This window comes from Salvelinus alpinus, chromosome 11 (assembly GCF_045679555.1).
Source record: "Salvelinus alpinus chromosome 11, SLU_Salpinus.1, whole genome shotgun sequence".
Classification (NCBI taxonomy): Eukaryota; Metazoa; Chordata; class Actinopteri; order Salmoniformes; family Salmonidae; genus Salvelinus; species Salvelinus alpinus.
In genome coordinates, this window is record NC_092096.1 from 34,999,690 (window position 1) to 35,025,510 (window position 25,821).

A 25,821-nucleotide genomic window follows, 5' to 3' on the forward strand; every position below is an offset into this window, starting at 1 on the left:
ATCAGCATTGACAAGTAGCCTACTTTAGTTTCATTTGATGCCATTCTGATAGTCGTGAATATTAAAGGTTCTTGCTACACAAAGCTTTCAAAGGCATTGTAGATATTACAAAATGCTGCTTGCAGAATGACAGATACCATAAACCTGTACATATTTCCCCCCGCAGTGTTTCATGTCCCTCTGAAGGTACACGGCATTTGTGAGAACCCACAAGAGTCCTCCCTCATCAGTCTCTTCCCCAGTACCTGTCCTCAGTGCAGCGAAGGGTTAAATCACTCGCGTCATAAGTTCATTGTGTATTCATGACATACAATCTGGGCTCTCTCATTAGGTTGGATGGCTGGATGAAACTAGCGGTGTTCATTGATCACAGCTGACGGGTCAACAGCAGGTAAGGGAAGGGTTAAGCCGTTTTAATCTGTAAGGAAAGATATTGGGAGGATGGAAGGAGACGGAATTAATCAGACAGCGGTATTTAGTATGAGAACCTTTTACTAATTAGGCCTGCGTAGATAACACAACGAGAAAAGAGAATTGGAGGGAGAGAGAGTGTGTGTGTGTGTGTGTGTGTGTGTGTGTGTGTGTGTGTGTGTGTGTGTGTGTGTGTGTGTGTGTGTGTGTGTGTGTGTGTGTGTGTGTGTGTGTGTGTGTGTGTGTGTGTGTGTGTGTGTGTGTGTGTGTGTGTGTGTGTGTGTGTGTGTGTGTGTGTGTGAGAGAGAGAGAGGGAGGGAGGAGTGAACGACAGACGGGAAATGAATCGCAAGCTGCAGGAGAATAGGTTGTCAGCATCCAGAGCTCCAAGGTCTGACTCTCATTAAAGGTAAATACAGTGTGTGTGTGTGTGTGTCTATATTTACCTGATATTTGCACTTACAGATACGTGTGCTAGATGGTGAAAGGAATGCCTTTGATTTGACCCGTGTGGTTAAAGAAGCAGAAAGAGCAGATAGAGGGAAAGAGAAAGGGAGAGGGAAAACGAGAGAAGGGATACAAAGCATTAGCATCAAACGTGCTTCATACCCAGACTGAGACGGGAGAGAAACCAGTAGAGGGACCAACCGTGCAAATCAGAGAGAGAGAATTGGTCAGTGGTAGAGAGAGAGAGAAAAGGACAGGAAGGGGTTATAGAATAACAGCTCAAGTAAAAAGTAGTGCAGTATCAAAACAAAAGGAGGTCTAGAGAGTGAATTGTGTAGCATCTGAGTGTGTTTGAGAGAGAGCTGTAGCATATGTTTCTTTGTTGCATGCATCTCAGACTGCGGTCCCTCGCTCAGTTTGTCTCTTTGTTGCGTGCATCTCAGACTACAGTCCCTCGCTCAGTTTGTCTCTTTGCTCTCCAGCGTCCTTGCGTCTCTCTCACCTCCAGGATGGAGGGGCTGCTGCGGCTGAGTCTACCCGGAGCTTGAGGAGCCTTCCTGGGCTTCGTCTGCGTCATCCTCCCCCTGTCTCTCTTTGCCCTGGTCCCCCTATACTCATCCATCACTCGACCTCTGCAGTACAAGAGAGCATCCGGACCCACACGACACCTTCCACCTAATCCCCCACACTGAATCGCCAGGGCAACCATGGACGGTCTACGCCTGCCACCGGTCATCGAGGAGGTCATGGACCCTGCAGGTTAGTGTGTGTGTATGTTTGTGTGTGTGTGCTTATCACACAATCCTGTGTGTGTTGTTTATATGCCTGCGTGTGTGCATTGCATCCCAATGACTCCATTGATGTCTACACAAAATGTTATGTTCGTGAGTGTGTGAGCCGTAAAGGGTCTACCAGTATATGTGTGCGTGTGTGTCTGTTTGTACGGCTGAGTGTTTGTGTTAGCCAGTCAGCGAGGCCTGTGTTTACCAGAACAGATGGATTAACAGAGAGATCCAGGCAGGCTTCACCTCAGAGGGAGGGAGAGACAGCCTGCCAGCCTTCCATATTGACACTATTCAGGGACGTCATCCAGCAGAGACTGCAAGCTAGCTGGATCACAGAGCTCTGTGAATATTACATTCATAAACTCTTAATATGATTTAAATATTGGATTTACACATCCAAATATAAATGCTGATGCTGGGTAAATAGTCAATCATCATAACAATGGGAATTCTGTATGCATTCTTTCAGCTTTCAGATCCCCAGGGGTTTTCCTGGCATTAATGATGTTGGACATTCAGCCTATGTATTTGTTTTGTAACCTATGACCTCTGTGTGAATCCTTTATGATAACTAGCCTATGTACAGTGTATGACTGACCGTTGGTCCACAGGTTAAGTTTGGCCATTGAGCCGATTACTACAAGCTCTATGCAGACGCAAGATTTGGAGTGTTGCAATGTTTTTCATTACAAAAGGGGCCTCGTAACACACTCCGGCATTCAACATACATTTTTACTACCTGAAAACTGTTGTTGCTTGGTTTCTTGATCTGATCTATATGCTACATAGGCTATTCATCAAAGCAGCCTATTTTGCATTGATAACCAAATATAATCTCAGTAACTGTTCAAACAGTAAACCAAACAACACGAATCTACCGAACAAGGTATTTTGTTTAGAACTAGTGATATAGGCAATTGTGAAATGGTAGAACCTGCTTTAGGCAAGTGGCTAGCCATGTGCTTTTTTCTCCATGACCAAAATATGATAACGTTTTATTTTTAGCTGATGGAAATTAATACACAAGCAGCTTATCAAACTGGAATAATGTTTTAGGTTACACCAGCAAGTATAAATATATTTATAAAATTATAAATCTGATTATTTCACATGGAGATGTGGGAAGCTAAAAAGGCTAGCTAGCTCGCTATGTTTTTAGCAAGGCTAAAACCAGCTAGCCAGGCTGCCACCTAACTACTACTAGCAAGGAAAGGCGACTTTTCCTTGTTTTAACTAAATGAAAAGACAAAAATGAAAAACGTTGCTGTCGCCCCCTTGCAAATGGGAGAGGGACCGTGGACGATATCATGTTACCAAAAGGTATCCGCTACTCCAAAAATCCCACTCCACCCATGTACACGCACACACACACATGCACGTAGATCAACGGAGGGAAGCTTGTAATAACCTTCATTTAAGCCATGGTCTGATCACACGTATGGTTCCTTATGTTAATTATCCAAGACATACTGTATTTGAGGGGAAAGTGTGAGGTGTCCAGTGGGTGGTTAAAGCAGGTACAATGTTGTAGTTTTAACAGGTGTAGGAGAGACAGTGTTGTAGTTTTAACAGGTGTAGGAGAGACAGTGTTGTAGTTTTAACAGGTGTAGGAGAGACGGTGTTGTAGTTTTAACAGGTGTAGGTGAGACAGTGTTGTAGTTTTAACAGGTGTAGGTGAGACAGTGTTGTAGTTTTAACAGGTGTAAGTGAGACGGTGTTATAGTTTTAACAGGTGTGGGTGAGACAGTGTTGTAGTTTTAACAGGTGTAGGTGAGACAGTGTTGTAGTTTTAACAGGTGTAGGAGAGACAGTGTTGTAGTTTTAACAGGTGTAGGTGAGACAGTGTTGTAGTTTTAACAGGTGTGGGTGAGACAGTGTTGTAGTTTTAACAGGTGTAGGAGAGACAGTGTTGTAGTTTTAACAGGTGTAGGAGAGACAGTGTTGTAGTTTTAACAGGTGTAGGAGAGACGGTGTTGTAGTTTTAACAGGTGTAGGAGAGACGGTGTTGTAGTTTTAACAGGTGTAGGAGAGACGGTGTTGTAGTTTTAACAGGTGTAGGAGAGACGGTGTTGTAGTTTTAACAGGTGTAGGAGAGACAGTGTTGTAGTTTTAACAGGTGTAGGAGAGACAGTGTTGTAGTTTTAACAGGTGTAGGAGAGACAGTGTTGTAGTTTTAACAGGTGTAGGAGAGACAGTGTTGTAGTTTTAACAGGTGTAGGAGAGACAGTGTTGAAGTTTTAACAGGTGTAGGAGAGACAGTGTTGAAGTTTTAACAGGTGTAGGAGAGACGGTGTTGTAGTTTTAACAGGTGTAGGAGAGACAGTGTTGTAGTTTTAACAGGTGTAGGAGAGACGGTGTTGTAGTTTTAACAGGTGTAGGAGAGACGGTGTTGTAGTTTTAACAGGTGTAGGAGAGACGGTGTTGTAGTTTTAACAGGTGTAGGAGAGACAGTGTTGTAGTTTTAACAGGTGTAGGAGAGACGGTGTTGTAGTTTTAACAGGTGTAGGAGAGACGGTGTTGTAGTTTTAACAGGTGTAGGAGAGACGGTGTTGTAGTTTTAACAGGTGTAGGAGAGACAGTGTTGTAGTTTTAACAGGTGTAGGAGAGACAGTGTTGTAGTTTTAACAGGTGTGGGTGAGACAGTGTTGTAGTTTTAACAGGTGTAGGAGAGACGGTGTTGTAGTTTTAACAGGTGTAGGAGAGACGGTGTTGTAGTTTTAACAGGTGTGGGTGAGACAGTGTTGTAGTTTTAACAGGTGTAGGAGAGACGGTGTTGTAGTTTTAACAGGTGTGGGTGAGACAGTGTTGTAGTTTTAACAGGTGTAGGTGAGACAGTGTTGTAGTTTTAACAGGTGTAGGAGAGACAGTGTTGTAGTTTTAACAGGTGTAGGAGAGACGGTGTTGTAGTTTTAACAGGTGTAGGAGAGACGGTGTTGTAGTTTTAACAGGTGTAGGAGAGACGGTGTTGTAGTTTTAACAGGTGTAGGAGAGACAGTGTTGTAGTTTTAACAGGTGTGGGTGAGACAGTGTTGTAGTTTTAACAGGTGTAGGAGAGACGGTGTTGTAGTTTTAACAGGTGTAGGAGAGACGGTGTTGTAGTTTTAACAGGTGTGGGTGAGACAGTGTTGTAGTTTTAACAGGTGTAGGAGAGACGGTGTTGTAGTTTTAACAGGTGTGGGTGAGACAGTGTTGTAGTTTTAACAGGTGTAGGAGAGACAGTGTTGTAGTTTTAACAGGTGTGGGTGAGACAGTGTTGTAGTTTTAACAGGTGTAGGAGAGACGGTGTTGTAGTTTTAACAGGTGTAGGAGAGACGGTGTTGTAGTTTTAACAGGTGTAGGAGAGACGGTGTTGTAGTTTTAACAGGTGTAGGAGAGACGGTGTTGTAGTTTTAACAGGTGTAGGAGAGACGGTGTTGTAGTTTTAACAGGTGTAGGAGAGACGGTGTTGTAGTTTTAACAGGTGTAGGAGAGACGGTGTTGTAGTTTTAACAGGTGTAGGAGAGACGGTGTTGTAGTTTTAACAGGTGTGGGTGAGACAGTGTTGTAGTTTTAACAGGTGTAGGAGAGACGGTGTTGTAGTTTTAACAGGTGTAGGAGAGACGGTGTTGTAGTTTTAACAGGTGTAGGAGAGACGGTGTTGTAGTTTTAACAGGTGTAGGAGAGACGGTGTTGTAGTTTTAACAGGTGTAGGAGAGACGGTGTTGTAGTTTTAACAGGTGTAGGAGAGACGGTGTTGTAGTTTTAACAGGTGTAGGAGAGACGGTGTTGTAGTTTTAACAGGTGTGGGTGAGACAGTGTTGTAGTTTTAACAGGTGTAGGAGAGACGGTGTTGTAGTTTTAACAGGTGTAGGAGAGACGGTGTTGTAGTTTTAACAGGTGTGGGTGAGACAGTGTTGTAGTTTTAACAGGTGTAGGAGAGACGGTGTTGTAGTTTTAACAGGTGTGGGTGAGACAGTGTTGTAGTTTTAACAGGTGTAGGAGAGATGGTGTTGTAGTTTTAACAGGTGTAGGAGAGACGGTGTTGTAGTTTTAACAGGTGTAGGAGAGACGGTGTTGTAGTTTTAACAGGTGTAGGAGAGACGGTGTTGTAGTTTTAACAGGTGTAGGAGAGACGGTGTTGTAGTTTTAACAGGTGTAGGAGAGACGGTGTTGTAGTTTTAACAGGTGTAGGAGAGACGGTGTTGTAGTTTTAACAGGTGTAGGAGAGACGGTGTTGTAGTTTTAACAGGTGTAGGCAGTGTTAGTTTTTGCACTCTTTTTACGTTCGAGAATGTTTTGCAACTGAACATGGCTCTGGTAATGTTACCATGGCTCCAAAACATTCTCGAACGTTGCAGATGGAGAATACCATGAATAGAACTGACGTTATTCCTTATTCAACATGTCAGAGAGTAGTGGAGTTTCAGAACAGCCGGCAATATGCTTTATGACTGTAAAAAGCGTCCCACCAACACACGATAGAAAAAAAAAGTTGAGCTGGTATATGGCTCATATCTTTTAGGTAAAGGCTAGAATCAAGCCATTTTCTCTGGGGAAAAGAGGGAGACTTGGTTACGGTGGCTCCAGAACCTGGCTATGAAATGCAGTGGGGAAAGTGAGAGGGTTGAACGAGACCACACATTCAAAGACGGCCTACTTTTCTATAATAGAGGGAGAGAAAAACATAGCTAGACTGTTGTTTCACTATTAAACTCAATGCTGCTGTTGTTTTTCATTTAGTAAAGAAGCTTCTTTCTTAACCAGGCAAAGGGTAGCTAACTAGAAGGCTGGCGGTGACTGGTTAGCCACGGGGAAGCAAGAGAGTCGGCTTCACGATGTGTATAATCGGACGCAGGCTGTGTGTGCCGGGGGTGGTGTGTCCTTTAGACTGCTGAACAGAAATGCTCTGTGCATCTGTGCTGCTAATATTCATTGTGCTTATCACTGAAAAGCTCTCAATCTCACCTAAAAACTCTTATTCAGTCCAATGGGCTCCCGAGTGGTGCAGTGGTCTAAGGCACTGCATCTAGTGCAAGAGGCGTCACTGTAGTCCTTGGTTCAAATCCAGGCTGCATCACATCCGGCCGTGATTGGGAGTCCCATAGGGTGGCGCATAATTGGCCCAGGTTTGGCCGGGGTAGGCTGTCATTGTAAATTAGAATTTGTTCTTAACTGACTTGCCTAGTTAAATAAAGGTTCAATGAGAAAACATTAGTAGTCCAATTTTAGTCCATTTTAGTTTAGTTATAGTCTCGTCAATTTCCTCTGGAAAAATAGGTATTTGACAAAAATTGTAGTCACTATTTTCATTGACGAAATTAACTCTGGGTGTAGGTGTGACAGAGTTGAACAGGTACAGGTGAGACAATATTGTAGTTACAGTATGTACAGGTGAGTTTGGGTTAGCCACAGGTGTCTGAGTTGAGTTGCTGTTCAAGATAAATTTAGTTAGCCAGAGCTGCTCTGGCAGAGTGGATGGGGCTAGTTAGCTGCTGTAGCTGTGAGTTAGCCATAGCTGCTCTAGTTAATGGGGTTTGTTAGCTAGTCTGAAGGACTTGAGCTAGGTATAGCTAGCTATACCCAGATGAAATAGAGAGTCCCGGGAGTTCTCCCTGTAAAATGCTGTCTCTGATCAAAACCAAAGTCCGTTGTGATCTTCGGAGCTGCTTTGTGATGGCTCCGAGTGTGTAGGTCTATGCTGTGTGACTCATTCTCTGTGTGTGTGGTTCATTCTCTCTGTGTGTGTGTGTGGTTCATTCTGTGTGTGTCTGCTGATGGCCCAGTTTTTCTGCTACTGTAATGACTACAGTGTTGCTCCACTCTCACTACAAAGTACTGACAAACACACAGCATCTCTATCCTTCTCCCCCCCCCCCCACCTGATTTGACTCTAAGGAGGTTGATAGAGAGGTAGAGGATAATGATGGACACACTGTGGGAGAGGGACGGAGAAGGTCTCCACCCACTGCATCTCAATCTCCTTTGATCTGACTGCGACATTCTAGAACACCCCATCCCTGTTGTGTCACACACACACACACACACACACACACACACACACACACACACACACACACACACACACACACACACACACACACACACACACACACACACACACACACACACACACACACACACACACACACACACACACACACACACACACACACACACACACACACACACATGATATGCCTTTGAAGAACCATCGACTCCCATAGCTCTTCCTTCCCTCAATACCCACTGGTTTCACCAATCCCCGTCTCTACTTGTCCACCCCCAGCAGCTGCACCCCTCCTCTCCCTCTCTTCACATATGCCATGTATAGCACCCACAGAGCCCAGCGCGTGCCAAACTCATCCTCCCACCATCACGCCTCCATGGCCCACTAACACACCACTCTACTGCAGTCTCTCCCCCTGCTCTCTCTCTCTCACACACAGGGAGACAGCTGCAGCCATAGTTCTGCCTCTGCATCCTCCTATTAGAGCCTGTCTCCTCTCCTCTGTCATCTGTAATTGGATGTGACTGGAGATGAAAAGTTCAGGATCGTGACCCATTGCCTGGGTTTACCCTCTCTGTCTCTCTCTCCAGCAAAAACGAGGCCTCTTGAGCCTTCCCTTCCTTCCTGCCAGTAACCAGTCCCTCCCCATCCCCATGTCCTCCTCCTGTACTACCTCAACTCTGCAACCAATCCTCGCCTAGTACACAGAGCTAATCGTAGGAGTGTGTCTGTAACAAAGGTCAACAACAAGTACAGTCATGAGAGCTGATTGTCTAGTTACAGTATAACCTTCTTTAAACTCCGTGTTTACTCTCTCTCTCTCTCTCTGGTGTGTGTGGGCCGCTGTCTAACATGATTATTATCAGTGTAGCTGAGTACTGAACTCCTACACTGTCTCTGTATTACGACCAACTTAAAGGCAATAACTGTCAAACTAACAATTCATCACTATACCCTCATCTAGTCACTAGAAGTCTGACTGGAACAGGTCTGTAGACTATGAATTTGCTTCTGCTGCTTTGAGCCAAGTCTGGAAATGGCTTGAGGTCTGTGGATGTGTATCCTGGCTGGCAATCCCTATGAAATATCCTGTTTCGAATGACAATCTGCGTCCCAAATGTCACCTTGTTCCCTATTTAGTGCACGACTTTTGACCAGAGCTCTATGGTCTATCTAAAGTAGTGAACTACAGTATATAGGGAATAGTGCCATTTGGGATGCTATCTAACGTTAGATAAGGACACTGCACTAACTCGGCAGTTAACACAGGCAGCTGTTTCAGGTTAACTAGCTAATCTAGCTAATTGGGATTGAATTATAATGTCAATACTAGATACAGTGGTTAGCAAGCTTGGAGGAAGTATTTAGTGTTGTGTGTACTGTGTTTGTGCACTTAGCTAGCTACCATCCCATAGGCTGATCCGTGGATGTTTGGAGAAAATGCAATTTTTTTATTTTTTCTGATTGGCTCAGTCACATTTTTGGCCGCTAATGAGCATTGTGATTCTACACGTAGAATCGGTAGGTTCGTCGCTACCAAGTCGGCACGCAGCAGGTAACGCTTTTGTTCTACTAAGAGAAGGAACGGCCTCCCACTGTGATTAGTACATATCGGCAGTCTATCGGCAGTGAGATTCTCAGTGTGTTTCATGCTTTAGAAGTAAGCTATGTTGTTAGACTAGTAACCTTCTGTGTTACAGTACAGACTTAGTGAGAAGTGTGTGTCTGTGTTAGGCTGTGTGTATGAACGGGCACAGGGTTGGGTGTATTATTTGGTACTCGAGGACTAATCAGTTGGTCTACTGAATACAATATAACTGTGATATATACAACCTAACAGTTACTAATTGGTTAATAGAAACCCTGCTTTTTGTTCGTTATTTTGGAAGCCCAATTATATGTACTTTGTTACAATCCCTGGTAACATACATATAGTTACAACACGCACCTTACTCGACAATATATGTTAACAATATGAACACCTTACTTTAAATGAATGGGCTTAACGTGTTGTAATTATTACATTCTGTACAGGCTAATTAGCATGTTGGGTACCTAATTTGCATAAAATAGTATAAAAGTGGTATTCTAATTTCAGAAATTGTTACGTACTCTCAGTTTTGCATAAAGCATGAAGATTTGTTAATAATATGACCACCCTACTTTAAATTATTGGGCTTAAATTACTGTAATTATGTATTCTGTACTGCCTAATTTGCATAATATTACATTTTCATTTAGTAAATTTTACTTTAAATTGAATAATCTCTGTGTTCTACATCAGCCTTGAAAATGTCATAACAATATGACCACCCTATCTTGAGATATTGGACAAAACATGTTGATTTTTAGAATCCAGGCAGGTGATTTGGTGCCATTGTTGACCAGGGATTAACATTGTCTGTGACCTTTTTCAATCACTTGAAAATATAATTCTTAGTAATGGTCCTATCCTCATGAAATAGAGTGTTCTGTGTTCCTGAGAAGCTTCTCTATAACCTGGAATACAAAGTATAACACCAGAACTAAAGTTTAACACTGTTCTGTAAAGCAATACAGCCCACTACAAGAAAAAACCCAGTCTGAACTGCTTGTCTGGAGAGTGCCACACAGAGGTGTGAACACACATACACTATGCAAACAATGGGAGCACAGGTAACTTTGGAGACAATGGGGAATTGCATTCGTCTCCAAAGTAAAAAATGCACATGTATCCACATTTGAACAGCAAACAATATAAAACTACTATTGTTGTTTATATCCAATATTAGCTATAACCTAAATCACTGGAACTGAACATGGGCCCTAGACTGTATAACTTAGCTACTGTATCCCAAACACAACTAGGAAGACCACAGCTACATAAAACAAAATACATGGCTAGCTAGCTACTGAAACCAGCTAACGTTAGCTTAGCTAGCTATTCATGCATGTTTTTACTGACCGATCCGTCTGTTCTTCTCCCGAGCAGATCACTTCCGGTCGAGCCATATTCATTCTCACTTTCTCTTTCAATCTCCTTAAAAACATATTTTGTGGGCATTTGTTATGCTAAAAGCAATTAAATGAGTCTTTTCACCAGAAGCAGGTAATGCACTCGTCCAAGCTGCATTGGCTCTTCTTCCTCCTCCTCGTGAGGTTGTAAATCCCATCCAGGTCATCTGCATATCCCTGGCAAGCCTATCTCATTGGCTACACACCAGTGTAATGACAGGAACACAGCACTGAAGTGAAACACAAAGTATTTTTTTGCACGCAATGACCAGTGGGTTTCTATCCAACCTTTTTATGCAAGGAAAGTACATGTTGGATAAAAAATGTCACAACAGGCCTGATGGAAACAGCTAATTTGTTAGTCAACTTTCCAAATGTCGACAAAACAAGGTGAGATTCTTGTGTCAGTAAAATGGATTATGCGAGAAATGGCGGCGGAAACGTTTTTATGCACAAATATTAATAAAATAACGAAAGTAAATATCGAAAGTAAACTTGGAGTCATGACATGTTCTGTGGTCCTCCCACTTCAACTTGTCAGGAAAGCCTACAGTTTATTAGGCTACAGATGAAATAAGTGATGAACTTCACAGGGTGGTGAATGTACAAGATGATGATCTTGATGCTCCTTTCCAATAAATACCGGGGGTCTTATTCTGGTGACATGATTATCGATGCTTGGCTGCCATTTGACAGTTGATCAGGTACCAGCCCATGTTAGCTAGGTAGGTATGTAAGGCTAACTAACCTGCTACTGTACCAGTTACCATGGCCAGAGTATGTGCCCATGGGGGCCTCAACCCACAGGAGGCCCCCATTGATTTTGTTGTGTCACTCAGGTACACTATATGTATGTGTATATACAGTGGGGAGAACAAGTATTTGATACACTGACAATTTTGCAGGTTTTCCTACTTACAAAGCATGTAGAGGTTTGTAATTTTTATCATAGGTACACTTCAACTGTGAGAGAAGGAATCTAAAACAAAAATCCAGAAAATCACATTGTATGATTTTTAAGTAATTAATTTGCATTTTATTGCATGACATAAGTATTTGATACATCAGAAAAGCAGAACTGAATATTTGGTACAGAAACCTTAGTTTGCAATTACAGAGATCATACGTTTCCTGTAGTTCTTGACCAGGTTTGCACACACTGCAGCAGGGATTTTGGCCCACTCCTCCATACAGACCTTCTCCAGATCCTTCAGGTTTCGGGGCTGTCGCTGGGCAATACGGACTTTCGGCTCCCTCCAAAGATTTTCTATTGGGTTCAGGTCTGGAGACTGGCTAGGCCACTCCAGGACCTTGAGATGCTTCTTACGGAGCCACTCCTTAGTTGCCCTGGCTGTGTGTTTCGGGTCGTTGTCATGCTGGAAGACCCAGCCACGACCCATCTTCAATGCTCTTACTGAGGGAAGGAGGTTGTTGGTCAAGATCTCGCGATACATGGCCCCATCCATCCTCCCCTCAATACGGTGCAGTCGTCCTGTCCCCTTTGCAGAAAAGCATCCCCAAAGAATGATGTTTCCACCTCCATGCTTCACGGTTGGGATGGTGTTCTTGGGGTTGTACTCATCCTTCTATTCCTCCAAACACGGCGAGTGGAGTTTAGAGCAAAAAGCTCTATTTTTGTCTCATCAGACCACATGACCTTCTCCCATTCCTCCTCTGGATCATCCAGATGGTCATTGGCAAACTTCAGACGGGCCTGGACATGCGCTGGCTTGAGCAGGGGGACCTTGCGTGCGCTGCAGGATTTTAATCCATGACGGCGTAGTGTGTTACTAATGGTTTTCTTTGAGACTGTGGTCCCAGCTCTCTTCAGGTCATTGACCAGGTCCTGCCGTGTAGTTCTGGGCTGATCCCTCACATTCCTCATGATCATTGATGCCCCACGAGGTGAGATCTTGCATGGAGCCCCAGACCGAGGGTGATTGACCGTCATCTTGAACTTCTTCCATTTTCTAATAATTGTGCCAACAGTTGTTGCCTTCTCACCAAGCTGCTTGGCTATTGTCCTGTAGCCCATCCCAGCCTTGTACAGGTCTACAATTTATCCCTGATGTCCTTACACAGCTCTCTGGTCTTGGCCATTGTGTAGAGGTTGGAGTCTGTTTGATTGAGTGTGTGGACAGGTGTCTTTTATACAGGTAACGAGTTCAAACAGGTGCAGTTAATACAGGTAATGAGTGGAGAACAGGAGGGCTTCTTAAAGAAAAACTAACAGGTCTGTGAGAGCCGGAATTCTTACTGGTTGGTAGGTGATCAAATACTTATGTCATGCAATAAAATGCAAATTAATTACTTAAAAATCATACAATGTGATTTTCTGGATTTTTGTTTTAGATTCCGTCTCTCACAGTTGAAGTGTACCTATGATAAAAATGACAGACCTCTACATGCTTTGTAAGTAGGAAAACCTGCAAAATCGGCAGTGTATCAAATACTTGTTCTCCCCACTGTATATATATATATATATATATATATATATATATATGTATATGTGGACACCCCGTGGCTGACAGGTATATAAAATCAAGCACACAGCCATGCAATCTCCATAGACAAACATTGGCAGTAGAATGGCCTTACTGAAGAGCTTAGTGACTTTCAACGTGGTACTGTCATGGGATGCCACCTTTCCAAAAAGTAAGTTTGATAAATTTCTGCCCTGCTAGAGCTTCCCCGGTCAACTGTAAGTGCTGTTATTGTGAAGTGGAAATGCCTAAGAGCAACAACAGCTCAGCCGAAAAGTGGTAGGCCACACAAGCTCACAGAACGGGACCACAGAGTGCTGAAGCGTCAGTCCTCGGTTGCAACACTCACTACCGAGTTCCAAACTGCCTCTGGAAGTAATGTCAGCACAAGAACTGTTCGTCGGGAGCTTCATGAAATTGGTTTCCATGGCCGAGCACCGGCACACAAGCCTAAGATCACCATGCCAAGCGTCGGCTGGAGTGGTGTAAAGCTCGCCTCCATTGGACTCTGGAGCAGAAACACGTTCTCTTGAGGGATGAATCACGTTTCACCATCTGGCAGTCCAACAGACAAAGAATACTACCTGCCCCAATGCATAGTGCCAACTGTAAAGTTTGGTGGAAGAGGAATAATGGTCTGGGGCAGTATTTCATGATTCGTACTAGGCCCCTTAGTTCCAATGAAGGGAAATCTTAACGCTACAGCATACATTGACATTCTAGACGATTTTGTGCTTCCAACTTTGTGGCAACAGTTTGGGGAAGGCCCTTTCCTGTTTCAGCATGACAATGCCTTCGTACACAAAGCCAGGTCCATACAGAAATGGTTTGTCGAGATCGGTGTGGAAGAACTTGACTGGCCTGCACAGAGCCCTGACCTCAACTCCATCAAACACCTTTAAGATGAATTGGAATGCCGACTGCGAGCCAGGCCTAATCGCCCAACATCACTGCCGACCTCACTAATGCGCTTGTGGCTGAATGGAATCAAGTCCCCGTAGCCATGTTCCAAAATCTAGTGGAAAGTCCCCCCAGCAGCAAAGGGAATTAATGGCTGTGATTTTGGAATGAGATGTTCGACTAGCAGGGGTCCACATATTTTTGGTCATGTAGTGTATCATTGTATAAACACACATAAGATGACAAAATTACGCTGCTGCTACTCTCTGGTTATCTTATATGCATAGTCACTTTAACTATACATTCATGTACATACTACCTAAATTGGCCCGACCAACCAGTGCTCCCGCACATTGGCTAACCGGGCTATCTGCATTGTGTCCCACCACCCGCCAACCCCTCTTTTTACGCTTCTGCTACTCTCTGTCCATCATATATGTATAGTCACTTTAACGATACCTACATGTACATACTACCTCACTAAGCCTGACTAACAGGTGTCTGTATATAGCCTTGCTACTCTTTTTTCAAATGTCTTTTTACTGTTGTTTTATTTCTTTACTTACCTTACCTACATTGGTTAGAGCTTGTAAGTAAGCATTTCACTGTAAGGTCTACTACACCTGCTGTATTCGGCGCACGTGACAAATAAACTTGGATTTGATTTGATTTGAAAATGTGCAGAAATACAGGATGTTAGCTTTAAAACTGAACCATTTTCTCCACCAACAAGAGGGGTGTGAACAGTTTCAGGTCGCATTGGGTCGCTTGGTGGGGGTTTGTTACTTCGGCGATAAATTACAACATCCATCCGGACCTTCTCAAATAGTATTTGAGTACCCCTGCTCTGTACTAACCAGACAGCAGCCATCTCCAAAGGAGCTCGTGGGTGTGGACTGCCCTTGTATGGTCATATAAAAAAAAAAAATCTAACAGGTGCGTGTGTGTGTCAATCATTATGAAAGGTCTCGGCTGACATAACCTACATATTTGTCTCGGTGAGAATGTGAATTCATAACGTGACTCGATTCCTGTCATGGTTTCTCTTCTGAATGGGATGTTTTGTCCTTGAGGGAGCGACGTCAATACAAAAAGATGGATGGGCTCATTGGAATGGAGGGATGCGAGTTAACGTGAGGATTCTGCACATAACTGTAGTTTAAGGTGTTTGTGTGTTTTCTCCAAATGGGACCATGAGACTGTTCCCAATAAGACTGCATTGTGTCTATGCGGTGCTGCTAGACATCGACAGTGTGTGTAGGACTTGAGTGTGTGGGATGTCGTCTTTGTGTGTGTGAGTGTGAGGTGTCTGTTACCTTAGTGTGTTCGTAGAAGATTAGGATATGAAGGATAGAGGTAGAGGAGAGAAAGGGAGAGAGAGTGAAATCAATAACATTATGTCCCAATGCTCTTCGTCCTCCTCCATCTTCATCATCCTACAATATATCCTATCCCCTCTGCACTGGGGCTGTGTGTAGTCAGGTTAGTCATATGGATTTTATAAGCCCTTGTTTGTGTGTGTGCGAGAGAGTGTGTGTGTGTATTCATAATCTCCTAGTAAATCATAGAGACAGGGGTGCTCTGATAGGAGATATTTTCCTCATATTGATCTCCCCTCCCTTGTACAGAAGGAAAACAAATTGAATTGGGTTTATAAACGGGTAAACATTAATATTGGTGATTAGTCTAGTCTGGTTTAGGCTTTGATTTATGTCCTCTCTAATATTCCTACTCTTTGATTCTCTTCATTCCTTTTTACTCCTATCTTCTCTCTCCTATCTTCTTTCGCCTATCCTCTCTCTGCTATCCTCTCTCTGCTTCATCCCTTTTTACTCTAAAATTGTCATCGGTCCTTCTCTCCCTTCAGCTGTTTTTCTCTTTTTTCTCCTCTCTTTCATTCTCTCTCATCATCTTACTGGCTCCATCTCCTCTCGCCATCTCATATGAAATACTCATTACAGCTCTATCAAACATGAATTAAAAATACCACTGCCACAGTGATGACGTCTGATTTGGCCAGAGAGAAAGAAAGGGAAGATGCTGAGAACCAGAGGAGATGAGGGATGGAGGAAGTGAAGGAGAGAGAGATGTTACATGTCTTCACAGAACTGATGCAGGCCTATTGATATTCCAGCACTGCTCTCCTCTGGCCTACGATCTACTGCCTTTTCTCATTAAGGCTGGGGTGGTGTGTGTGTGTGTGTGTTCTGTGGCAACATCTGGGATAATGGTCACTTGGGGATTGATGAAAGGAACAGAGCCGGATGGATTGATAATGGGACATGGAAGAAGGAGGTTGTGTGTATAGGTCTGTGTGGTGGTCCTCAGTATTCTGCCTGTCTCTCATAGCCAATGTCACCCGCTCCACCTCAGTCTCACTCAGGAGTCTGTGTGTGTGTATGTGTGTGTGTGTATGTGATAAAGGCAAGCTAGCACCCTGTCCTTGGTCTGGGATGAAGCACACCAGAATAGTAATCAGTGCAGGTGTTGGCCTGGGGCAAAAGACAAGTTTCTGATTCTCTGTCACTCATTCTTTTCATCCTTTCTCTCTTTTCACTGGCTCAGCTGTAGAATCTTGACTGGATATGTGGCACACCTGACCGTTGCTGAGGTGCAGGTGATAACGAGTAACACTGAAATTAAAAGGAATCAGAGCATCCAAAAACACACAATGCCAGAGGCCACATATAGGCAACTTGTGTCAATGCAATCAGACATGATGAACAACACCTGCGTACAATGCAATCAAACATGATGAACAACACCTGCGTACAAAGCAATCAGTCGTCAATTATCTCAATTATCTCAGAAAAGTGTGACTTGATTGAGACAGGATAGATATTTTTGGGATTCAGTATAGTTTTGACATAATTGTACTTTTTTAAAATTACATTTTTACATAACAGGTGTGAACTAAATAAACAAAATAAAAATGCGAAAGGGGTGGGCCTATGGGAACTTGTAAGCGGGTATTGGGTTAAAGAACCGACATAAATTACAGGAACCACATAAAGCCAGGGGTTAAGGGGAAACATATTAAAGGATGACCCTCATGTTAAAATAATGAGAGAAAAAAATACTGGATCAAGTAACACTTTTCTGAGATAATTGATTACTGATGTGCCTCCTGCCGCTTTTGTTGCTGATGCGCAACATGTCTGATTGCATTGACGCACGTTTCCTACATGTGGCCTTGTGTGTTTTTGTATTCTCTGATGAAGGTCTGACGACTGAAAGCTCAGCCTAATAAATTGAAAATGATGCATTGATCATGAGTGTACGGAGATTCCTTTTTATTTCACTGGCTCAGCTGTGCCACAGAGCAGTGTTATCAGTTCCTCTTTGTGTGGTGTGCGTGTGAGTGTGTGTGTGTTTGTTTGTGTGAGTGGTCCTGAGTGGATGTGTGCACTGTGTAGACAGTGTTGATGGTGCTTGTCAGGAGTGATCAGGGATGTGGAGAGGGAATGTGTCTGGTCATTACTGCCTTTGTCAGGGAGAGGCAGAAAGAGAAGGATGCTGAAGAAAGAGATTAACAGATTAGGAGAGAGGGCGAAAGAGACAGAAAGACAAAAATAGCAAGCAAGATCCATTTTATTAGTCACATGCGCCAAATACAACAGGTGTAGACCTTACAGTGAACTGCTTACTTACGAGCCCCTAACCAACAATGCAGTTTCAAAAAAATACAGATAAGAATAAGAGATAAAAGTAACAAGTAATTAAAGAGCAGCAGTAAAATAACAATAGCGAGACTATATACAGGGGGGTACCAATACAGAGTCAATGTGCGGGTAGTATGTACATGTAGGTAGAATTATTAAATTGACAATGCATAGATGACAACAGAGAGTAGCAGTGGTGTAAAGAGGGGGTGAGGGGGCAATGCAAATAGTCTGGGTAGCTTGGGGGTAGAAGCTGTTTAGAAGTCTCTTGGACCTAGACTTGGCACTCTGGTACCGCTTTCCGTACGGTAGCAGAGAGAACAGTCTATGACTAGGGTGGCTGTAGTCTGACAAATTCTAGGGCCTTCCTCTGACACCGCCTGGTATAGAAGTCCTGGATGGCAGGAAGCTTGACCCCAGTGATGTACTGGGCAGTTCGCACTACCCTCTGTAGTGCCGTGCGATCGGAGGCCGATCAGTTGCCATACCAGGCAGTGATGCAACTAGTCAGGATGATCTTGATGGTGCAGCTGTAGAACCTTTTGAGGATCTGAGGCCAAATCTTTTCAGTCTCCTGAGGGGGAATAGGTTTTGTCGTGCCCTCTTCACGACTGTCTTGGTGTGCTTGGACCATGTTAGTTTGTTGGTGATGTGGACACCAAGGAACTTGAAGCTCTCAACCTGCTCCACTGCAGCCCGTCGATGAGAATGGGGGCGTGCTTGGTCCTCTTTTTCCTGTAGTCATCTCCTTTGTCTTGATCATGTTGAGGGAGAGGTGTTGTCCTGGCACCACATGACCAGGTCTTTGACCTCCTCCCTATAGGCTGTCTCGTCGTTGTCTGTGATTAGGCCTACCACTGTTGTGTCATCGGCAAACTTGATGGTGTTGGAATCGTGCCTGACCATGCAGTCATGAGTGAACAGGGAGTACAGGAGGGGACTGAGAATGCACCCCTGAGGGGCCCCTGTGTTGAGGATCAGTGTGGCGGATGTGTTGTTACCTACCCTTACCACCTGGGGGCGGCCCGTCAGGAAGTCCAGGATTCAGTTGCAGAGGGAGGTGTTTAGTCCCAGGATCCTTAGCTTAGTGATGAGCTTCGTGGGCACTATGGTGTTGAACACTGAGCTGTAGTCAATGAATAGAATTCTCACATAGGTGTTCCTTTTGTCCAGGTGAGAAAGGGCAGTGTTGAGTGCAATAGAGATTGCATCATCTGTGGATCTGTTGGGGCGGTATGTAAATTGGAGTGGGTCTATGGTTTCTGGGATGATGGGGTTGATGTGAGCCATGACCAGCCTTTAAAAGCACTTCATGGCTACAGATGTGAGTGCTACGGGTCGGTAGTCATTTAGGCAGGTTACCTTAGTGTTCTTGGGCACAGGAACTATGGTGGTCTGCTTGAAACATGTTGGTATTACAGACTTGGACAGGGAGAGGTTGAAAATATCAGTGAAGACACTTGCCAGTTGGTCAGCACATGCTCGCAGTCCACGTCCTGGTAATCCATCTGGCCCTGTGGCCTTGTGAATGTTGACCTGTTTAAAGGTCTTCCTCACATCGGCTGCGGAGAGCATGATCACACAGTCTTCCGGAACAGCTGGTGCTCTCAAGCATGTTTCAGTGTTATTTGCCTCGAAGCGAGCATAGATGTAGTTTAGCTCGTCTGGTAGGCTCGTGTCACTGGGCAGCTCTCGGCTGTGCTTCCCTTTGTAGTCTGTAATGGTTTGCAAGCCCTGCCACATCCGACGAGCGTCAGAGCCAGTGTAGTACGATTCGATCTTAGTCCTGTATTTACGCTTTGCCTGTTTGATGGTTCGTCGGAGGGCATAGCTGGATTTCTTATAAGCTTCTGGGTTAGAGTCCCGCTCCTTGAAAGCGGCAGCTCTAGCCTTTAGCTCAGTGCAGATGCTGCCTGTAATCCATGACTTCTGGTTGGGGTATGTAAGAACGGTCACTGTGGGGATGACGTCATGGATGCACTTATTAATGAATCCAATGACTGATGTGGTGTACTCCTCAATGCCATCGGAGGAATCCTGGAACATATTCCAGTTGGTGCTAGCAAAACAGTCCTGTAGCTTAGAATCTGCTTCATCTGACCACTTTTTTATTGATCTAGTCACTGGTGCTTTCTGCTTTCATTTTTGCTTGTAAGCAGGAATCATGAGGATAGAATTATGGTCAGATTTGCCAAATGGAGGGCGAGGGAGAGATTTGTATGTGTCTCTGTATGTGGAGTAGAGGTGGTCCAGAGTTCAACCAGCCTCTGGTTGCACATTTAACATGCTGATAGAATGTTTGGTCAAACGGATTTAAGTTTCCCTGCATTAAAGTCTCCGGCTACTAGGAGCGCCGCCTCTGGGTGAGCATTTTCTTGTTTGCTCATGGCAGAATACAGCTCATTCAATGCTGTCTTAGTGCCAGCCTCTGACTGTGGTGGTATGTAAACAGCTATGAAGAATACAGATGAAAACTCTCTCGGTAGGTAGTGTGGTCTACAGCTTATCATGAGATATTCTACCTCAGGCAAGCAATAGCTCGAGACTTCTTAGATATCGTGCACCAGCTGTTATTTACAAAAATACATAGTCCGCCGCCCCTTGTCTTACCAGACGCCGCTGTTCTATCCTGCCGGTACATTGTATAACCAGCCAGCTGTATGTTGATATTGTCGTTATTCAGCCACGACTCCGTGAAGCATAAGATGTTACAGTTTTAATGTCCCGTTGGTAGTTTAATCTTCCGCGTAACTCGTTGATTTTATTCTCCAAGGATTGCATGTTTGCTAGCAGAATGGAGGGAAGTGGGGGTTTATTCGACCGCCTACGAATTCTCAGATGGCAGCCCACTCTTTGGCCCCTCTTTCTCCGCCTCCTCTTCACGGGGATCAGGGCCTGTTTCCGAGGAAGCAGTGTATCCTTCGCGTCGGGCTCGTCAGAGTCTATTTTTCTATTTTATTCTGCTAGTCCGTGGTGAGTAATCGCAGTCCTGATGTCTAGAAGTTATTTTCGGTCATAAGAGACGGCCGCGGCAACATTATGTACAAAATAAGTCAAAAAATAAGTTATAAACAAACAAAAAAACACAATCGTCTGGGGGCACGTAAATTGTATAGATTAGGAAAAAGGACTGAAAAACGTATCCATCTTTAATTCACCTTACCTTAATCCATCAGAAATATATGAATGGGCAAGTGAGAGAGAGAAAGGATAAAGTAAGTGACTAGACATGCTGAAAGGGGTCATAGTTTGTCCTCCCCCCAGCCCAGCGGCCCATATCCCAGCAGTCTATTTTAGCCTGGGCTGTCACAAATATTTATTGACAGGCACTCCGTGGCCACCCTTCACTCGTATTGACTTTCTATTCATAGTCTGATTCTAAATGGTACCCTTTTCCCCTATAGTGCACTGGTCAAAAGTAGTGTATATAGGGAATAGGGTGCCATTTCAGCCGCAGCCACAGTGGGTGAACTTTCTATACATAGCCGTCTTTTAGAGGCGGCTGTAACACTGCCTGTTTATTTCCAGTGAGTGAGAGGTCCCACATACACATTAACCTGCAGTACATCACTCTTTATACAGGCTAAGAGGGCTGCCCTGCGTGCCTTTGTAAAAAAGGTGCCGCTTCAAGGCAGGCTAATTTACTGCTAGATTAAGCCAATTGGGTTGAATTCCTCTGTATCAGGGCAATTTACAGTATATTGCAGAGGGTGTTGGAGTGGTCAGAACAGAGAAAGAGGAAGTCATGTCTTTTTTAATTGCTTTACTTTGAGTGGAGTCAGGTTGGAACCAAAGCATTGTGTGACAGATGGTGTCTTAGTGAAACATGCTATTCAGACAGAAGTGAATTGTAGCTGAATCATCAGCTTTACACCCCAGAGGACAGTAACTTCAGGTGTCTGCATGCTAAGGAGACTGTAGGGTGTGTTTGTATGTACGTGTGTGCTGGAATCATAGCCTTCGCTAAGTCTGTATGTCTCAAACTCTGTAATTGATGTTGTGGTTTTTACTGCTCTTTTGCGTTCATGTCCCTAATAGTCACCCGTCGTCCCTATCCACGGTTAGGAGATGACATTACTCCTGCTCTGACTCCCAGTTATTGTTTCAGTAGCTTATTTACCTATTATACCTGTAAGATTGCTCTAGTTCTATTCCCCTGAGTACCCTGCAATCAAATTGTCTGTAGCCATAAACCCATATTTGATATAACATTGCAGTGATGGGATCCCATTGCAGTGATGGGATCAAGTGTGTAAGACTCGAGTCTCCTCATGTGTATTTTAAAGTGGGTGTATCTCTATGAGTGCATAAATAAGCTGCTTTCTGTGTGATAGGATGCATGTGTAGCATACTGTATGCAGAGAAGAGAGTGTGGCCATGGTTACCAAGGTGCTGTTTTCTGACGCAGTGGTGAGGTATGACTCATTCTGCCATCGCAGACCCCCCCTCCCCCCTTCACCTCCAAACCACCAGCCACTGTGATTGTCCCTTCGTCATGTGGACACGAAGAGGGACAGGTCTGGGATTATGAACGGTGGGGAGGGGGGTCATTATTTACAGTCACAGTTGTGTAGAAGGGAGATAATTGTGGTTATGGTTGTTATTTGGGCTCTGTTCTAACTGTGGCTTCTCAGTCAGACAGAAGAAAGAGACACGTCTATTTCATCTTGCCAGGAGCATTTCAATGTCAAACTCTGTCTTTAGAATGAGTATTGTGTTTCTTAGAGAGAGAGAGACGGTGCAAGGGAGGGCTAGCAGAGAGAAAGAAGAGAGGGAGGCAAAGGGGATGATATGGAAAGAGGGCGGGAGAACAGGGGTCAAGAGAAGGTTAGGCGAGGAATAAGGAGTAGAGAAAGAGATGGATAGAGAGAGGGGCGAGAGAAAAGGGTCAGACAGTGATGATGAGTGATTATTGAATGATCCCTGTGACAGTGATGCTGTTGTAGCAGGGACATCATTGGTCGCCTGCCAGAAGCCCTGACCAATCAGTCAGTCCTGTGGAAGACCAGAAGGATGTTAGGGCGCTGAGTTGATTGCAGAGAGGAGGAGGAGGAGGAGGAGGAGGAGGAGGGGGAGGAGGAGGAGGGGTAAGAAGGTTAAATAAAGGTTCAACAAAACAAACAAACAAGAGGGGAGGGAACCGTGAGGAAATGAATAAAATGGTTTCAATCACTTCACCCTAAATTACCTTGAAAATGGCACATAACCATATTTGCAATGGCCTGTCGTAAGGCTCATCTCTATACCCCACACATACAATTATCTGTAAGGTCCCTCAGTCAAGCAGTGAATTTCAAACACAGATTCAACCACAAAGACCAGGGAGGTTTTCCAATGCCTCACAATGAAGGGAACCTATTGGTAGATGGGTAAAAAAAAATTAACAGACATTGAATATCACTTTGAGCATGGTGAAGTTATTAATAACACTTTGGATGGTTTATCAATGCACTAACAAAAGGATCGGACACTTTTTTTCAACTTTCGCCTAAAATGGAATACCCAAATCTAACTGCCTGTAGCTCAGGACCTGAAGCAGGGATATGCATATTCTTGATACCATTTGAAAGGAAACACGTTGAAGTTTGTGGGAATGTGAACTTAATGTAGGAGAATAAAACACATTACATCTGGTAAAAGATAATACAAAGAGAAAAACACCTACAATGTATTTTTTCCCATCATCTTTGAAATGAGGCCAAAATGTAATATTCCAGATTAGGCGCAATTTCGATTTTGGCCACTAGATGGCAGCATTGTATGTGCCAAGTTTTAGACTGATTCAATGAACCACTGTATTTCTGTTCCAAATTTTGTATCAAGACTGCCCAAATGTGCCTACTTTGTTTATTAATACATTTTCAAGTTCATGACTGTTCACTCTTCTCAAACAATAGCATGGTATTATTTCACTGCAATAGCTACTGTAAATTGGACAGTGCAGTTAGATTAAATAGAATTTAAGCTTTCTGCCAATATCAGATATATCTATGTCCTGAGAAATCTTCTTGTTACTTACTCACATTAGCCTACGTTAGCTCAACCGTTCCATGGGGTGGACACTGATCCCGTAGAGGTTAAATGACAGAGTGAAAAGAAGGTAGCCGAGAATACAAATATTCCAAAAGATGCATCCTGTTTGCAATAAGGCACTAAAGTAAAACTGCAAAAGAGAAGAAATGAACTTATTGTCGTGAATACAAAGCGCTATGTTTGGAGCAAATCCAACACATCACTGAGTACCACTCTTCATATTTTCAAGCACGGTGGTGGCAGCATCATGTTATGGGTATACTTGTCATAGGCAAGGCCTAGGGAGTTTTTTTTAGGATAAAAAGAAACGGAATAGAGTTTATGACAGGCAAAATCTGAGAGGAAAACCTGGTTCAGTCTGCTTCCCAACAAAAACTGGGAAACAAATTCACCTTTTAGCAGGACAATAACCTAAAACACATGGCCAAATATACCCTGGAGTTGCTTACCAAGACGACATTGAATGTTCCTGAGTGGCCTAGTTGTAGTTTAGACTTAATAATCTATGGCAAGACTTGAAATGTTTCTGTCTAGCAATGATCAACAGCCAACTCGACAGAGCTTGAAGAATATAAAAAAGAATAATGTGCAAATGTTTGTAAAGCTCTTACAGAAAGACTGAAAGCTGTAATTTAAAAAAAAAAGTAAGATTTCTAAAAACATGTTTTCACTTTGTCATTATGGGGTATGGTGTGTAGATGGGTGAGAAAAAAAATCTATTTAATAAATGTTTAATTCAGGCTGTAACTAACAAAATAAGTCAAGGGGTATGAATACTTCCGGAAGGCACTGTAGAGTTACTCTAACCATCTTTGAAATCATGCGTTTCCCTCACATTGCTCTGTCCCAGATGTGTGTGGTTTTACTCCTGTCTCGTCTCCCTTCGACAACTCATTACATTTGATTACAAATAGATTGGCCTTGCTAGCTTTTAGGCATCACTGTTAAATCCAGACCAAACCAGGGCCTCCAGATATTCTTGATAATTGTTATGCTGTGTTTAAAAAAAAAAAATGAAGTCTGAGTTTCTTTCTCCGAGGCTAACATTGGATAAGTGTGTCATGTCTTTCATTTGAGTAGATCTGGGTTGGAAGACGGACTTGGGAATGAATTCAATGAAATTTCCTTCCTAATACGAAGTTGCCACAAACCCAGAACTCACAATGAAAAGACACAAGTTATCTTTCAAAAACAGGAAATGACTTATGTCAGGATACAGTACCCTTACATACACAGGCTGCATCCTTACTAGTCTATGCATCCTAGAATTAGACAACGTTGTTTCCTAAGGCCTCACCCACATTGAACAATCACTTCAAAGGTGAAGCGATGGGTTGAAACTCAGGATACTGAGGACTCTGAGTCAGCTAATATAAATCTCTATAAGTCTGGAACAGTATTGGTACAGGGCAACCCCAAACAGTTTCAGCTGGACTTTCACCTCATCAAAGAATTAGCCCAGCAGGAGAAGCTCTCCCTTGAGAAAGCTACCCCCACCCCGAGCCGGTCAGACCAGACCTCTTCATTATATAACCCCACAGACGAGCAACCCCAAGCGGAAAGTCAACCTCCCAGCACAGAGTACTACTCCCTCATTGAAATGAAGGATACATTTACCCAGCTGGAGGTAAGGCAGGTGGAACTGGAACAGCAGGTGATTACACTCCAGTCAGCACAGACCCAGACAACAGTCCAGAACAACAACACCCCCTTAACCAGACCCGGAGAGCTGGAGGTGGAGAGAGACATATCTGCACTCTGGACTATAATGAGACAACATCTCCAGGAGAAGAAGCAAGAGAAGAACAGAACACTGGAGAGGATCAGACTGCTGGAGGAGAGTGTGAGGGGGATGGCATGTGACAGAGAACAACCTACTAGAGAGGTGGCCACCCCTGAGGAGAGCCAGCAGAACAGCCCACCTCAGCTCCCGACAAAAGTCTCGACACCACAGCAGAACAGTCCACCCCTGACCATAGCGTCGAAATCACAGTGGGACAGACAAATGAAGAACCCCAAGCCCCCCCTGTCAGCCACCCTGATAGCCCTCCTGACAACACCCCCACACCCACTGAGGACATACACAAGACACAGATTGTACTCCTTATGGACTCAAATGG

The 25,821-nt window shown here is 43.8% G+C and overlaps 1 protein-coding gene across 7 annotated transcripts in view; it reads left to right on the plus strand.

Annotated features, from left to right (window-relative positions):
• The first annotated feature begins 289 nt into the window (after positions 1-289).
• Positions 290-25,821, plus strand: part of ccdc136b (coiled-coil domain containing 136b) — a 52,697-nt gene continuing 27,165 nt past the window's right edge. For 4 of the 7 annotated variants that reach the window (XR_011666900.1, XM_071332739.1, XM_071332744.1 and 1 more), the window contains exons 1-2: positions 707-820; positions 1,341-1,617. Coding sequence is in view for 6 of the 7 variants with exons in the window: in XM_071332739.1 (XP_071188840.1) it covers positions 1,566-1,617 (52 nt within the window). In the remaining variant the exon portion in view is untranslated. Of the gene's footprint in view, positions 392-705; positions 821-1,340; positions 1,618-25,821 lie in introns of those variants that run through there. The other 3 variants (XM_071332741.1, XM_071332743.1, XM_071332742.1) reach the window with 3 other exon arrangements.